Source organism: Bos mutus, chromosome 10 (assembly GCF_027580195.1).
Source record: "Bos mutus isolate GX-2022 chromosome 10, NWIPB_WYAK_1.1, whole genome shotgun sequence".
Lineage (NCBI taxonomy): Eukaryota > Metazoa > Chordata > Mammalia > Artiodactyla > Bovidae > Bos > Bos mutus.
This window is the reverse complement of record NC_091626.1, coordinates 48,456,400-48,473,084: the sequence shown is the minus strand read 5'-3', so window position 1 is coordinate 48,473,084 and position 16,685 is coordinate 48,456,400. Positions and strand designations below refer to the sequence as shown.

General features: G+C 39.1%; 1 protein-coding gene across 5 annotated transcripts in view; it reads left to right on the top strand.

Annotated features, from left to right (window-relative positions):
* Positions 1–16,685, top strand: part of ATP8B4 (ATPase phospholipid transporting 8B4 (putative)) — a 283,123-nt gene that overhangs the window by 123,714 nt on the left and 142,724 nt on the right. For all 5 annotated transcript variants that reach the window (XM_070377880.1, XM_070377879.1, XM_070377881.1 and 2 more), the window contains one exon: positions 13,975–14,047. In XM_070377880.1, the coding sequence (XP_070233981.1) occupies positions 13,975–14,047 (73 nt within the window). The remainder of the gene's footprint in view (positions 1–13,974; positions 14,048–16,685) is intronic.

Sequence of the window (16,685 nt, the reverse complement as noted above, 5' to 3'; positions counted from 1 at the left end):
CTAAGACCTGGTACAGCCAAATACACATTTTTAAAAAAAGGAAGCATTAGGTTTAGGCCAATTTATCAATAATTATTAGATACTGTGATTATCTCTCATCACCTTCTCTCAGAACTCAGATTCTCTGATGTTCTGAGAGTGGATATATATCTAGTGGGTATATTTTTAAAACTTCTTTCCTCAAAATAATTCTAGTCACTATTCTGTGACAGTTTAGTGCCATATCTTCTATGGCATCTTTAGAATTTAAATTTTATGAGTTCTTATCTTGAAGTTTGGCTTATTATGTGGTGATTGGCTTTGGGCTTATAAGGTAAAGCTTAACTTATTACCATAACTGTTTTCGAATTATGTCAGTTTCAAAACCTGAAGCAATTCTGTGATACTGAAGCATATTTAAAAACCTTGGAATTTCTTGATTCAGTACTATGAATTAACTTGCTTTCAGAGTGTTTGTATACTGCAAATCCTCTCTTAAAATGGGAGGGTTTTTCTTGACAAACGTAAAAGCAAAGCTTAAAAATACTGAGTCTGTGGAGCCAAGTGTCATTGTCACAGTGCAAAAGGTCATCCTATTTTTCCCTTCACGGAGCTGTGATGCACACTTGCTTCAAACATGAGCCTTGAGAGCAGCTGCACCACACATGGAGAGTCAGGGAATGTCCGTTTTATTGTTTCAGGATGATGACAAAATGAAATGACCATACCAACCAAAATCTTAGAAGAAGTCTAGAAATATTTTGAGGATGAGCTTTAAAGGAAATTTCCCTATCTGTCCCTCCAGCCCTTGATATGTCTTTGATGTTGTGTGGTCAGTGGTAGTGGCAGTGAGTAGGAAAAGAAAATATGGTGGGATTTAAAATATATTCAATTTAAATTCCTTTGCAGATCTTTATCTGTTTATACTTGTTAGTAAGTTTGGTACTTCTATAGTTATGATCCTTAGTGCTCATTGCAGTGTACTCTGAGGTCCTAGTTAGTGCAGTTATAATTACCTGGTAAGAAAGAATAGTAAATAAAATTAAGAAACTCCTCTGATTGTATTATACATATTGATTGTTCTGTAGATATATATTCAAATGAGAGGCTTAACCAAGAACATGCGGATTACCAATGTCTCCAGGCCCTTTTTTTTTCATGACCCTAATTACATCTGTAGAACATTACTTTCTCCTCTGCAAAATAATGTTCTGTACTTCTTCCTCCTCTTCTTGGTTCAGTTTCTGGTAGCCTCTTCAAGTCATAACTTTTTTTTTTTTTTAAGGAATTTGTTTGATGTGGACCGAAACAAATTTTTAAGTTTTTATTGCATTTGTTACAATATTACTTATGTTTTATGTTTTTTTTTTTTTTTTTTTACCCTGGGGCATGTGGGATCTTACCTCCCTGACCAGGGATCAAACCTGCACCCCCTGCTTTGGAAGATGAAGGCTTAACCTCTAGATCGCCAAGGAAGTCCCAAGTTGTAACTTTCTATCATAATCATCTTTTTAAGGGTTATGCTCTCTTCTGGGTAGGAGGCCATCTGCAAATCTGACAAATGTGTTGTTGTGTCAGTTATTGATGAAGTAGCTGGATAGTGCTAGGGTCAGGGTCAACATTCAAAGAATACCACTTGCTGTTTTTTGTGTCATATTGGTAATTAGTTTTGGATAATAATTGTTTCGAGGAAATATCTCCCATGATTGTGTACCTTCAAAACAATATTTTGTTTCAAGTTCAGAAAAATTTTGTGTCAGATGACATTGTTGCCTTGTGTTCTCTGTAGCTCATTGGTCACAGAGGTTATATTATATCCTGTGAAATGTGTACATACACATCCCAGAAAGTTTTTACCATTCAAATGCCGTTTGTCATAGACTTTGGAAGCCAAGTGTTTGGAGTGCTGCTTTTTAGGAAAGGACTTTGCATTGGGATAGGTGGAGATGGATAGGTGACCAAGGACAAGAGTAGGTGTTCGGGGGTATCTGGAGTTACAAAGGGGCCTTTTTGGGAAGAGGTGCTCCAAGGTACATGTTCTGGGAAGAGGGCAGACAGGTGGCAAGAGAAAAGAAGCAGAGTAAGATAAACTAAGGGAGACTGAGTTCATATAGGTATTATTAATATTTTCTGCTTTTTTGGCCTGTTGGATGACATTAGCAGACTAATGGTCAAATCTTTGTAGAGAATGGTCAGATAACTTATTCTAAGTGTTTTATTATTTTTGGAAATATTTAATAAGTTAGTGAATAGAGGGGAAAATACACATAGGGGTGTGTGGGTCAGAGGACAATGAGCACAAGGATCTAGCATGAGGAGAGAGATTTTCTCCACTTTATCTCTCTGCTTTATTATCCCAGTAGGAATCCATATTGACCATATCAGATTCTTCCTTATCAGGGATTCTTTGCATGCCTTGGGATTTTGCAGATTGTTTTCTTTTTTTAAAAATTATTTATTTTAATTGGAGGCTAATGACTTTACAATATTATATTGGTTTTGCCATACATCAACATGAATCTGCCACAGGTGTACACGTGTTTCCCATCCTGAACCCCCCTCCGACCTCCCTCCCCATACCATCCCTCTGGGTCATCCCAGCACCAGCCCCGAGCATCCTATATCATGCATCGAACCTGGACTGGAGATTTGTTTCACATATGATATTATACATGTTTCAATGCCATTCTCCCAAATCATCCCACCCTCACCCTCTCCCACAGAATCCAAAAGACTGTTCTATACATCTGTGTCTCTTTTGCTGTCTCGCATACAGGGTTATCATTACCATCTTTCTACATTTGTTATTTAGAAACGAATTTAATGAATTCTAAACGAATGCGTTATTTAACGCATCTTTCTATATGTGTTAGTATAGTGTATTGGTGTTTTTCTTTCTGGCTTACTTCACTCTGTATAATAGGCTCCAGTTTCATCCACCTCATTAGAACTGATTCAAATGTATTCTTTTTAATGGCTGAGTAATACTCCATTGTGTATATGTACCACAGCTTTCTTATCCATTCATCTGCTGATGGACATCTAGGTTGCTTCCATGTTCTGGCTATTATAAACAGTGCTGCGATGAACATTGGGGTACACGTGTCTCTTTCCCTTCTGGTTTCCTCATTGTGTATGCCCCAGCAGTGGGATTGCTGGGTTGTATGGCAGTTCTATTTCCAGTTTTTTAAGGAATCTCCACACTCTTCTCCATAGTGGCTGATCTAGTTTGTATTCCCACCAACAGTGTAAGAGGGTTCCCTTTTTCCACACCCTCTCCAGCATATATTGCTTGTAGACTTTTGAGTTGCAGCCATTCTGACTGGCATGAAATGGTACCTCATTGTGGCTTTGATTTGCATTTCTCTGATAATGAGTGATGTTGAGCATCTTTTCTTGTGTTTGTTAGCCATATGTCTTCTTTGGAGAAATGTCTGTTTAGTTCTTTGGCCCATTTTTTGATTGGGTCATTTATTTTTCTGGAATTGAGCTGCAGGAGTTGCTTGTATATTTTTGAGATTAATTCTTTGTCAGTTGCTTCATTTACTATTATTTTCTCCCATTCTGAAGGCTGTCTTTTCACCTTGCTTATTGTTTCCTTTGTTGTGCAGAAGATTTTAATTTTAATTAGGTCCCATTTGATTATTTTTGCTTTTATTTCCAATATTCTGGGAGATGGATCATAGAGGATCCTGCTGTGATTTATGTCAGAGAGTGTTTTGCCTATGTTCTCCTCTAGGAGTTGTATAGTTTCTGGTCTTACATTTAGATCTTTAATCCATTTTGAGTTTATTTTTGTGTATGGTGTTAGAAAGTGTTTCTAGTTTCATTCTTTTACAAGTGGTTGACCAGTTTTCCCAGCACCACTTGTTAAAGAGATTGTCTTTTCTCCATTGTATATTTTTGCCTCCTTTGTCAAAGATAAGGTGTCCATAGGTCCATGGGTTTATCTCTGGGCTTTCTATTTTGTTCCATTGATCTATATTTCTGTCTTTGTGCTAGTACCATCCTGTCTTGATGACTGTGACTTTGTAGTAGAGCCTGAAGTCAGGCAGATTGATCCTCCAGTTCCATTCTTCTTTCTCAAGATTGCTTTGGCTATTCGAGGTTTTTTCTATTTCCATACAAGTTGTGAAATTATTTGTTTTAGCTCTGTGAAAAATACCATTGGTAGCTTGATAGAGATTGCATTGAATCTATAGATTGCTTTGGGTAGTATACTCATTTTCACTATATTGATTCTTCTGATCCATGAACACGGTATATTTCTCCATGTATTAGTGTCCTCTTTGATTTCTTTCACTAGTATTTTATAGTTTTGTATATATAGGTCTTTTGTTTCATTAGGTAGATATATTCCTAAGTATTTTATTCTTTTCGTTGCAATGGTGAATGGAATTGTTTCCTTAATTTCTCTTTCTGTTTTCTCATTATTAGTGTATAGGAATGCAAGGGATTTCTGTGTGTTGATTTTATATCCTGCAACTTTACTATATTCAATGATTAGCTCTAGTAATTTTCTGGTGGAGTCTTTAGGGTTTTCTATGTAGAGGATCATGTCATCTGTGAAGAGTGAGAGTTTTACTTCTTCTTTTCCAATTTGTATTCCTTTTATTTCTTTTTCTGCTCTGATTGCTGTGGCCAAAACTTCTAAAACTATGTTGAATAGTAGTGGTGAAAGTGGGCACCCTTGTCTTGTTCCTGACTTTAGGGGAAATGCTTTCAATTTTTCACCATTGAGGATAATGTTTTCTGTGGATTTGTCATGCTGCTGCTGCTGCTAAGTTGCTTCAGTTGTGTCCGACTCTGTGCGACCCCATAGACGGCAGCCCACCAGGCTCCCCAGTCCCCGGGATTCTCCAGGCAAGAACACTGGAGTGGGTTGCCATTTCCTTCTCCAATGAATGGAAGTGAAAAGTGAAAGTGAAGTCGCTTAGTCGTGTCCAACTCTTAGCGACCCCATGGATTGTAGCCTACCAGGCTCCTCCGTCCATGGATTTTCCAGGCAAGAGTACTAGAGTGGGGTGCCATTGCCTTCTCTGGTGGATTTGTCATATATAGCTTTTATTATGTTGAGGTATGTTCCTTCTATTCCTGCTTTCTGGAGAGTTTTTATCATAAATGGATGTTGAATCTTGTCAAAGGCTTTCTCTGCATCTATTGAGATAATCATATGGCTTTTATTTTTCAATTTGTTAATGTGGTGTATTACATTGATTGATTTGTGGATATTGAGGAATCCTTGCATCCCTGGGATAAAGCTCACTTGGTCATGGTGTATGATCTGTTTAATGTGTTGTTGGATTCTGACTGCTAGAATTTTGTTAAGGATTTTTGCATCTATGTTCATCGGTGATATTGGCTTGTAGTTTTCTTTTTTTGTGGCATCTTTGTCAGGTTTTGGTATTAGGGTGATGGTGGCCTCATAGAATGAGTTTGGAAGTTTACCTTCCTCTGCAATTTTCTGGAATTGTCTGAGTAGGATAGGTGTTAGCTCTTCTCTAAATTTTTGGTAGAATTCAGCTGTGAAGCCATCTAGACCTGGGCTTTTGTTTGCTTGAAGATTTCTGATTACGGTTTCAATTTCCGTGCTTGTGATGGGTCTGTTAAGATTTTCTATTTCTTCCTGGTTCAGTTTGAAAAGTTGTACTTTTCTAAGAATTTGTCCATTTCTTCCAAGTTGTCCATTTTATTTGCATACAGTTGCTGTAGTAGTCTCTTATGATCCTTTGTATTTCTGTGTTGTCTGTTGTGATCTCTCCAGTTTCATTTCTAATTTTATTGATTTGATTTTTCTCCCTTTGTTTCTTGATGAGTCTGGCTAATGGTTTGTCAATATCCTCTCAAATAACCAGCTTTTGGCTTTGTTGATTTTTGCTATGGTTTCTTTTGCATTTATTTCTGCCCTAATTTTTAAGATTTCTTTCCTTCTACTGACCCTGGGGTTCTTCATTTATTCCTTTTCTAGTTGCTTTAGGTGTAGAGTTAGGTTATTTATTTGACTTTTTTCTTGTTTCTTGAGGTATGCCTGCATTGCTATGAACCTTCCCCTTAGCACTGCTTTTACAGTGTCCCACAGGTTTTGGGTTGTTGTGTTTTCATTTTCATTCATTTCTATGCAAATTTTGATTTCTTTTTTGATTTCTTCTGTGATTTGTTGGTTATTCAGCAGCATGTTGTTCAGCCTCCATATGTTGTAATTTTTAATAGTTTTTCTCCTGTAATTGAGATCTAATCTTACTGCATTGTGGTCAGAAAAGATGCTTGGAATGATTTCTATTTTTTTGAATTTAGCAAGGCTAGATTTATGGCCCAGGCTGTGATCTATCCTGGAGAAGGTTCCGTGTGCAGTTGAGAAAAAGGTGAAATTCATTGTTTTGGGGTGAAATGTCATATAGATATCAATTAGGTCTAACTGGTCTATTGTATCATTTAAAGTTTGTGTTTCCTTGTTAATTTTCTGTTTAGTTGATCTATCCATAGGTGTGCGTGGGGTACAAAGGTCTCCCATTATTATTGTGTTATTGTTAATTTCCCCTTTCATACTTGTTAGCATTTGTCTTACATATTGCAGTGCTCCTATGTTGGGTGCATATATATTTATAATTGTTATGTCTTCTTCTTGGATTGATCCTTTGATCATTGTATAGTGTCCTTCTTTGTCTCTTTTCACAGCCTTTGTTTTAAAGTCTATTTTATCTGATATGAGTATTGCTACTCCTGCTTTCTTTTGGTCTCTATTTGTGTGGAATATCTTTTTCCAGCCCTTCACTTTCAGTCTGTATGTGTCCCTTGTTTTGAGGTGGGTCTCTTGTAGACAACATATATAGGAGTCTTATTTTTGTATCCATTCTGCCAGTCTTTGTCTTTTCGTTGGGGTACTCAACCCATTTACGTTTAAGGTAATTATTTATAAGTATGATCCTGTTGTCATTTACTTTATTGTTTTGGGTTTGAGTTTATACACCCTTTTTGTGTTTCCTGTCTAGAGATCCTTTAGCATTTGTTGGAGATCTGATTTGGTGGTGCTGACTTATCTCAGCTTTTGCTTATCTGTAAAGCTTTTGATTTCTCATTCATATTTGAAAGAGATCCTTGCTGGGTACAGTAATTCTGGCTATAGGTTATTTTCTTTCATCATTTTAAGAATGTCCTGCCATTCCCTCCTAGCCTGAAGAGTTTCTATTGAAAGATCAGCTGTTATCCTTAGAGGAATCCCCTTGTGTGTTATTTGTTGTTTTTCCCTTGCTGCTTTTAATATTTGTTCTTTGTGTTTGATCTTTGTTAATTTGATTAATATGTGTCTTGGAGTGTTTTGCCTTGGATTTATCCTGTTTGGGACTCTCTGTGTTTCTTGGACTTGGGTGATTTTTTTCCTTCCCCATTTTAGGGAAGTTTTCAATGATTATCTCCTTAAGTATTTTCTCATGGTCTTTCTTTTTGACTTCTTCTGGGACTCCTATGATTTGAATGTTGGGGCATTTAACATTGTCCCAGAGGTCTCTGAGATTGTCCTCATTTCTTTTAATTCATTTTTCTTTTTTCCTCTCTGATTCATTTATTTCTACCATTTTATCTTCTACCTCACTAGTCCTATCTTCTGCCTCCGTTATTCTACTATTTGTTGCCTCCAGAGTGTTTTTGATCTCATTTATTATATTATTCATTATATATTGACTCTTTTTTATTTCTTCTAGGTCCTTGTTAAACCTTTCTTGCATCTTCTAAATCCTTGTCTCCAGGCTATTTATCTGTGATTCCATTTTGTTTTCAAGATTTTGGATCATTTTCACTAACATTATTTGGAATTCTTTATCAGGTAGACTCCCTATCTCTTCCTCTTTGGTTTGGTGGGCATTTATTGTGTTCCTTTACCTGCTGAGTATTCCTCTATCTCTTCATCTTGTTTATATTGCTGAGTTTGGGGTGGCCTTTCTGTATTCTGGCAGTTTGCGGAGTTCTCTTTATTGTGGAGTTTCCTCACTGTGGGTGGGGTTGTACGGGTGGCTTGTCAAGGTTTCCTGGTTAGGGAAGCTTGTGTCAGTGTTCTGATGGGTGGAGCTGGATTTCTTCTCTCTGGGGTGCAATGAAGTGTCCAGTAATGAGTTATGAGATGTCAGTGGTTTTGGAGTGACTTTGGGCAGCCTGTATATTGAAGCTCAGGGCAGTGTTCCTGTGTTGCTGGGGAATTTGCATGGTACGTCTTGCTCTGGAACTTGTTGGCCCTTGGGTGGTGCTTGGTTTCAGTGTAGGTTTGGATGCGTTTGATGAGCTCCTGTCTATTAATGTTCCCTGGAGTCAGGATTTCTCTGGTGTTCTCAGGATTTGGACTTAAGCCTCCTGCTTCTGGTTTTCAGTCTTATTTTTACAATAGCCTCAAGACTTCTCCATCTATACAGCACCATTGATAAAACATCTAGGTTAAAGATGAAAAGTTTCTCCACAGTGAGGGACACCCAGAGAGGTTCACAGAGTTACATGGAGAAGAGAAGAGGGAGGAAGGAGATAGAGGTGACCAGGATGAGATGAGGTGGAATCAAAAGAGGAGAGAGCAAGCTAGCCAGTAATCACTTCCTTATGTGCGCTCCAGAGTCTGGACTGCTCAGAGATGTTCATGGAGTTATACAGAGAAGAGAAGAGGGAGGAAGGAGACAGAGGTGGCCAGGAGGATAAAGGGGGAAATCAAAAGGAGAGAGAAAGATCCAGCCAGTAATCAGTTCCCTAAGTGTTCTCCACCGTCCAGAACACACAAAGAGATTCACAGAGTTGGGTAGAGAAGAGAAGGGGGAGGGAGGAGATAGAGGCAACCTGGTAGAGAAAAAGGAGAGTTCAAAAGGGGAGAGAGCAATCCAGCCAGTAATCTTGCTGCCAAGTAAAAATGGGTACTGAAGATTGGGTTCTTAAAGGTACAAAGTTGATAACAAATACCAAAAAGCAAAGATTAAAAATCTAGAGTAGAGGTTGGATTTTCAAAAATATAATATTAAAGAAAAAAAGTCACAAAAATTATAAAATTTATATATACGAAGTTTGCTTTAAAAAATAGAGTCTCTTTTTTTTTTTGCAAAGTAATAGTAGGTTATAAAAATGAAAATTAATGGAGTAATAGAGAACTTAAAATTAAAAAAATAAAGAATGATAGTAAAAATAGTAAAAATATATTTAGGACTTTCTCTGGTGGTGGTGTGGGCAGTGTGGGGTCAGTTCATTTTTGAATAGTTCCTTGATCCGGCTTATATATCTCAAAATTCATAGGCCCCTTCCTATGGTGAACATTTTTTTAGGCTCACTTGTTCAGTTGTGCTGTGGGGAGGGAGGCGCTGCGAACAAATAATACTGGCATGTGCTCGCAGTGTCTCGGCCATACTGGGCCTGCCCCCGCTCATGGCGTGTGTGCTTTCCCTGTCTACACTGCTTAGGCTCTAGGTGCTCTGCTGGGAACTGTCTGAGGCTGGCCCTGGGTTGTATGTACTTCCCAGGTCTAAGCCGATCAGGTTCAGGTACACGGGTAGTCCTCAGAGGCGCAGACTCGGTTGGGCCTGCATTTTGTGCCCTTCCCAGGTCCAAGCAGCTCAGGTGACCAGGTGTTTGGCGAGCGCAGTCGCTGTGACTTATTACCTCCCCCGTCCCTGCCACCCGGGTTTCTGGGGGTACAACTGGCGCACCTTCTCAGGTGGATGTTGACTGTCCAGAATCCCAGGAAGTCTCAGTTAGCAACCAAGTCTGCTTGCAGTTTGGTAGATAATGCCTCTCTGGGGCTGTGATTGCCCCCTTCTGGCTCTGGCTGCCTGTCAGCGGAGGGGCATGGTCTGCAGCTGGCTCACTCTGTTCTGTGAGCGGGCCTGATGGTGTCTTCAGTTTAGTTCAGTTCAGTTGCTCAGTCGTGTCCTACTCCTTGAGACCGCATGAATCTCAGCACGCCAGGCCTCCCTGTCCAACACCAACTCCCGGAGTTCACTCAAACTCATGTCCATCGAGTCCGTGATGCCATCCAGCCATCTCATCCTCTGTCATCCCCTTCTCCTCCTGCCCCCAATCCCTCCCAGCATCAGGGTCTTTTCCAATGAGTCAACTCTTCGCATGAGGTGGCCAAAGTTTTGGAGTTTCAGCTTTAGCATCAGTCCTTCCAAAGAACACCCAGGACTGATCTCCTTTAGAATGAACTGGTTGGATCTCCTGGGAATCCAAGGGACTCTAAGGGCCTTCTCTAACACCACAGTTCAAAAGCATCAATTCTCCGGCACTTAGCTTTCTTCACAGTCCAACTCTCACATCCATACATGACTACTGGAAAAACCATAGCCTTGACTAGACAGACCTTTGTTGGCAAAGTAATGTCTCTGCTTTTGAACATGCTATCTAGGTTGGTCATAACTTTCCTTCCAAGGAGTAAGCGTCTTTTAATTTCATCGCTGCAATCACCATCTGCAGTGATTTTGGAGCCCCCAAAAATGAAGTCAGCCACTGTTTACACTGTTTCCCCATCTATTTCCCATGAAGTGATGGGACCAGATGCCATGATCTTTGTTTTCTGAATGTTGAGTTTTAAGCCAACTTTTTCACTCTCCTCTTTCACTTTCATCAAGAGGCTTTTGAGTTCCTCTTCACTTTCTGCCATAAGGGTGGTGTCATCTGCATATCTGAGGTTATTGATATTTCTCCCGGCAATCTTGATTCCAGCTTGTGCTTCTTCCAGCCCAGTGTTTCTCATGATGTACTCTGCATATAAGTTAAATAACCAAGGTGACAGTATACAGCCTTGATGTACTCCTTTTCCTATTTGGAACCAGTCTGTTGTTCCATGTCCGGGTTTAACTGTTGCTTCCTGACCTACATACAGATTTTTCAAGAGGCAGGTCAAGTGGTCTGGTATTCCTGTCTCTTTCAGAATTTTCCACAGTTTATTGTGATCCACACAGTCAAAGGCTTTGGCATAGTCAATAAAGCAGAAATAGATGTTTTTCTGGAACTCTGGTTCCTCTGCCTTTTCTAAAACCAGCTTGAACATCTGGAAGTTCACGGTTTATGTATTGCTGAAGCCTGGCTTGGAGAATTTTGAGCGTTACTTTATTAGCATGTGCTGCTGCTGCTGTTAAGTCGCTTCAGTTGTGTCCGACTCTTAGCAACCCCATGGACTGCAGCCTACCAGGCTCCTCCATCCATGGGATTTTCTAGGCAAGAGTACTGGAGTGGGGTGCCATTGCCTTCTCCGTACTAGTGTGTGAGATGAGTACAATTGTGCGGTAGTTTGAGCATTCTGTGGCATTGCCTTTCTTTGGGATTGGAATGAAAACTGACCTTTTCCAGTCCTGTGGCCACTGCTGAGTTTTCCAAATTTGCTGGCATATTGAGTGCAGCACTTTCACAGCATCATCTTACAGGATCTTTCAGGATTTGAAATAGCTCAACTGGAATTCCATCACCTCCACTAGCTTTGTTGGTAGTGATGCTTTCTAAGGCACACTTGAATTCCCATTCCTGTCTTAGGTTAGGGCTTTTCGCTTGGTAGCTATCCCACAGTCTGGTTTGCTAGTCCAAGTTAGTTCCCTCAGGTTTCCCTTGGGCATTCAGGCCTGGTCCTTACTCTAAGCAATGCAACCCGCGCCTCCCTGCCCAGCCCCCACTTGCTAGTGGTGGATGCCGGCGTCTGCGCTGCTTCTCCACTGGGGGAGTTACCGTTGGGCACGTAATCTGTGGGTTTTAATTATTTATTTATTTTTCCTACCTATTATGTTGCCCTCTGTGGTTCCAAGGCTTGTCACAGACTCAGCAGTGAGAGTGTTTCCTGGTGTTTGGAAACTTCTCTCTTTTTTAAGACTCCCTTCCCAGGACGGATCTCCGTCCCTACCTGTTTTGCCTCTCTTTTTGTCTTTTATTTTTTTTTCTACCTCATTTCGAAGACAATGGGCTGCTTTTCTGGGTGCCTGATGTCCTCTGCTGGCATTCAGAAGTTGTTTTTTGGAATTTACTCAGCGTTCAAATGTTCTTTTAATGAATTTGTGGGGGAGAAAGTGATCTCCCCGTCCTATTCCTCCACCATCTTAGGACCGCCTCCGCAGATTGTTTTCTTAGAGACTTTATTCCACTATTGTTCCAAGTGTAGCAGTTAATTCAAGTAATTCCTGTGGATACCACCAGACTTTTAAAAGCATCTTTTCCAGTTGCTTCAGTTTTATGGGGGGAAATATTAATACACTAGAGAAAAACAAGTTAGAATTAAGTAAGAAAACTCAGGTTTTGATTTATTCCCCCCAAACAGTGGCTGTTGTTACTTGTCTGTTACTTAACTCTTGTTTGTACTGTTGTTACTTAACTCTCAAATGTATATTTTGAAATGTATAAGAGATCCTATAGAGTTTCCTTTTAACTTGGGTTGACTTTTCCATTTGGGTGGAAGAGGTAGGTTGTGGTCCTTCCTAGAGCTTAGAGTATATAGATAGGAGGAATAAGAGTTTGCTAATGAGAGTTAGTGTCTTCTCAGCATCTTCTTGATGCAGAGGAACTTTCAATAGAGACTTCAGGGAAATTCAGTAGCAGTGCAGTTTCCATAAATAAAGACACGGTCTCTGTCCTGGTCTTATTTTATCTGAGATACTGTTCCCTGAGACATGTCACTAATGCCTCAAAGTAGATACCCCAGGACAAACAGACCAACGCATAATCTATTCATACCTGTAAAAAGAAATAAAATGAGATTTAAAGGCTTCCTAGGTTCTCTCATTGTCAACAAACTAGATAAAGTGCAGAAAAGTATGGTATTGGAAAAATGAATGAATTCTGGCTAGAGATGAAAATGCTTCAGTTGAAAACTTTCCAGAACAACATGTACTTGGAGTCGTATTAAAGAGAAATTCTTTGAGTGTTTAAGCCAAATGACCCAGCAGGGTTGATAGTGTGAGGTATATTTCACAGTTGTATAAATATTTAAAACTGTTTTCCAGCCTATAAAACAAGTAAATTAGGTTGTTTTTCAAAAACTTCACAATGAAATTAACCTGCCCACCTTAACTTGTTGGGAAACCTGCCCTTCTTGTAACAGCCTTCTCTCCTAGAAGAAGTTGCTGGGAAGGAGGTGTGATGAAGGTTTCCAACTCAGAAAACAAAGCTGGTTTACATTTCAGAGAACTTCAGAAACAGCATCATGGATACTCACAGGTGGTGTGTTTCCAGATGGGCTGTCTGCCTAACTTGTTGAGAGGGGCCTGACCAAAGAGGCACAACAGCTTTTTGTCATAAACCGCTTTGAACTTGGTGAAGGTAGACTTGGGACTCCATTATATATATGAACCTCGAAGAAAACAGTGTAACATCTTGACCGTGTTCTCAATTCTGAGCTGTTCATCCTAGCTGTTAGAATGCCACCAAGCCTGTCCTTTGGCCAGAATACTGTGGATGATTTGTAGGTGGTCTTTCTTGTTCAGTTTTTTTTTTGTCATTGATTGCTGCTCTTGTCCTTTCCAGAATTTTTGTTCTTTTCCTCTTGCATTCTAGCTGTTGCCCTGGACTACTCTCCCTTGCCTCTGTCTCCTTCATATATTGCCTCCAGTTAAACAGACTTCTGAGACAACAGCCCTAATGTTTTTATATTAACATAGAGCTTGAAAAGAATATTAATGACTAAAGTTATTCCTTTCCTTCCCGCTGAGCTTTTTTGTTTTTGAATGTTCTGCAAGTAAGAGTTAACAGCTGCTGTATACAGCTGGCACCATGGAGTGGTAGGAAGAGTACACGCCAAGAGTTAGGCATTTTGAGTCTAGCCCTAGAGATGACTAACTCACTGGGTCTTTGGGCAAATCGTTTGACCTCTTTTGACCTCTCTCTAGTTCCCACATCACTCAGGTAAATGACTTTGTTATTCAAGGCTCTTTGAACTGAGCATTCTAGGAAAAAAGTTTTACTTGCTGCTTCTGTCATATGATGCTGTATTGTGAATACATTTTCTTGATTCTTTTCTCTATTCCTGAAAAAAAAAATTAATTTTGTTTTTGTTCTTAGACTGCAGAATGAAAAATGGATGAACGTCAAAGTGGGAGACATCATTAAATTAGAAAATAACCAATTTGTTGCTGTGAGTATTTTGTATTGTTTAAAGACTTTATCTCAGGTTAAAATAGTATATGTACTAAACTATTTACACTTGCAAATTCAGCAAATCTGTACTAATTTAGCATAACTAAGGGAATACCAAGAAGCATTATTATAATGTCTCAATTATAAGATACTTTTAAGGACATATTGATTAATTACTTTCAGTAACATGATAATTCAGACAAGGCTGAGTGATTGTCACCTTGTTATTTTCTTTTTCGTCTTTTATTTATTTTTTTAAATTTTTAAAAATTTTTTTATTTTTATTTTTTTCTTTGGGTCTTTTAACCTAATAGATAAAAAGATTTAAAATCGTTTGATGTAAATAACAGCTTTTAAAATGCTCCAGAATACTTTAAAAATAGTTCATTCCTGCGTAGTTGGAATACTGTCCCTTAACAATGGAATTAATGCTGTTAATTTGCAGGATTTTAGGAGAAAAGACTAGCTAGAGAAAGAGGAAAATGAATGCTCTCTCCTGAGTAATCACAATCAGAAAATGTTGACTGAATGTTCTCACTAAATGCTATTTTTGAGGTTTTACTTTGTCTTTCAAATGCACTATAATTTATGTTTTCAAAATTCCTGGGTTACAGTTCTCTTAATAAAATTCAAGGGGTCAATTCAGACTAAAATATGTGACTAACTATAGGTCATATTAAATGCAAGGATATATATAAAAGCTATTCAGAACAGGATTAAAAATTCTATATAGTCTTTATGTCAAATGTATATTAGATTAGTGAGGAAAATTTTTGTGTTAATACCATTTTATTTATCAAGTTGTGGTGTTCATTAAATCTGAGACATTTTCCCACAGGATAAAATAAATGGCTCCAAGATCTATTTATAAGAACTACTCAGTTGAGACTCTTAAATAGTCACTTTCAGAAGCAGTTTTCTTTCATTAAGTCATTTTCTGTGTATAGTGATTCTTGAGAGCAACCCATGCTAAGGCAACTAGTCAGTGAACAGGACATTCAAAAAAAGTTCACGGGAATTTGCTGTATGACTCAAGGAAGTCAAACAGGGGCTCTGTAACAATCTAGAGGAGTGGGATGAGGAGGGAGGTGGCGGGGAGGTTCAAGAGGGAGGGGACACATCTATACCTATGGCTGATTCATGTTGTTTGGCAAAAACCAACACAATACTGTAAAGCAATGATTCTTCAATTAAAAATAAATAAAGTAAAAAAAGTAGGATTAGCACACTTAGAGAGGAGACAACGTAGAATTCCCTCATCCTTTCTGCTACATGGGGACACAGAAGGAAGATGGCTGTCACTGGTTGAGGACATCCTGCAGTGAGTGTCTTGATCTTGGAATTCCCAGCCTCTGGAACTATCAGAGATAAATTTCTATTGTTTAAAAGTCAAAAAAAGAAAAAAAAAAAAGTTCACACTTTAAGTAGAGAAGTGCTTATTTCTCTGACCCCATAGTGTATCTGTGTTCCAACTTGCCTTCTAAAGCCTTAATATTCTAACTTGCACTTTCCTTGGTCTTTGTTTTTAATTTAGTTGTATTTTCTGTGTTACAGTATACATGCTGCTTGTTATTGCAAACGTTTCTGTGGAATGAAACATGGAGTCAAGTATAAGTGCACGCATCACATGGCAGGAAACCAGTTCCACAAACACATTTCCACAAACACATCGTTAGCATTGGTTTAAAATGAATCCACATTTAGATGAGTTCCCATGAAGTTCGTGATCCATGTGTCCCAACACTATCCAGTAGCACTTTCTGCAGTGAAGAAGATGTTTTATGTGCTGTCCAAATATAGAACAGTCAGAAGCACCTTGTGGATATGGAATCCTGGTAATGTGGTTATGCAACTGAGGAACTGAAAGTTAAATTCTATTTAATTTTAATTAATTTAGATTTAAATAGCCACATGTGACTTGTGGCTTTCTTATTGGACAGTGCAGATGTAGCCTTTTCATTGTGGTCATGTGATGGGGCGGAAACGCTTATTTATTCCCAGCCCTTCCCTGGGTCCTGTTGTTCTTGCTTTCACTTGGAGGGACAGCAACAAAATAACACTGAGCATCTTGCACCCCCTTGCTTGCTCCCCTCTTTCCCAGGAGTGACTTCTCTGATTGTCAAGTGTGGGGCAGTAACAGGTGTGCATGACCTGACACCTCCTTCCTTCCCTTTCTCTTCAGGCTCTGTCTATGTACAGAGAGAACATTCTGCCCTGCTTGGTCACAGCATTCATTTTATAGGAGTAAATCCCCATGGTGGGGGTGATGGGAGGGTCTGGGTAATTTCTATCTTCCAGAGAGCTTCATCTATGGCTGGATAATCTGTCTATCCGGAGCGAAGTATTAGCAAGCCCACTCAGCCCACAGACCTAAAGCCTGGTCTCCAACTGCTTGGTCAGTAGCAGATGATATTTTCCTAATTTCCAGTCATGTCTGTCTGACTCCTACAATTATAGCTCTGTGTCTTTAGTCTTTGGATAAGTGAGGGGGTCCTCCAAATGCCAGAACACTGAAGTGCCTCTTGATTAGGTCACTTTGTTAAAAAGTTTTCCATGTGCAGCTACTCAGCACCTATGAAGCTGTTTTCAGGGACAAATAAATGTTTCTATGTGTGAACTGCTATAATCACTTAGAA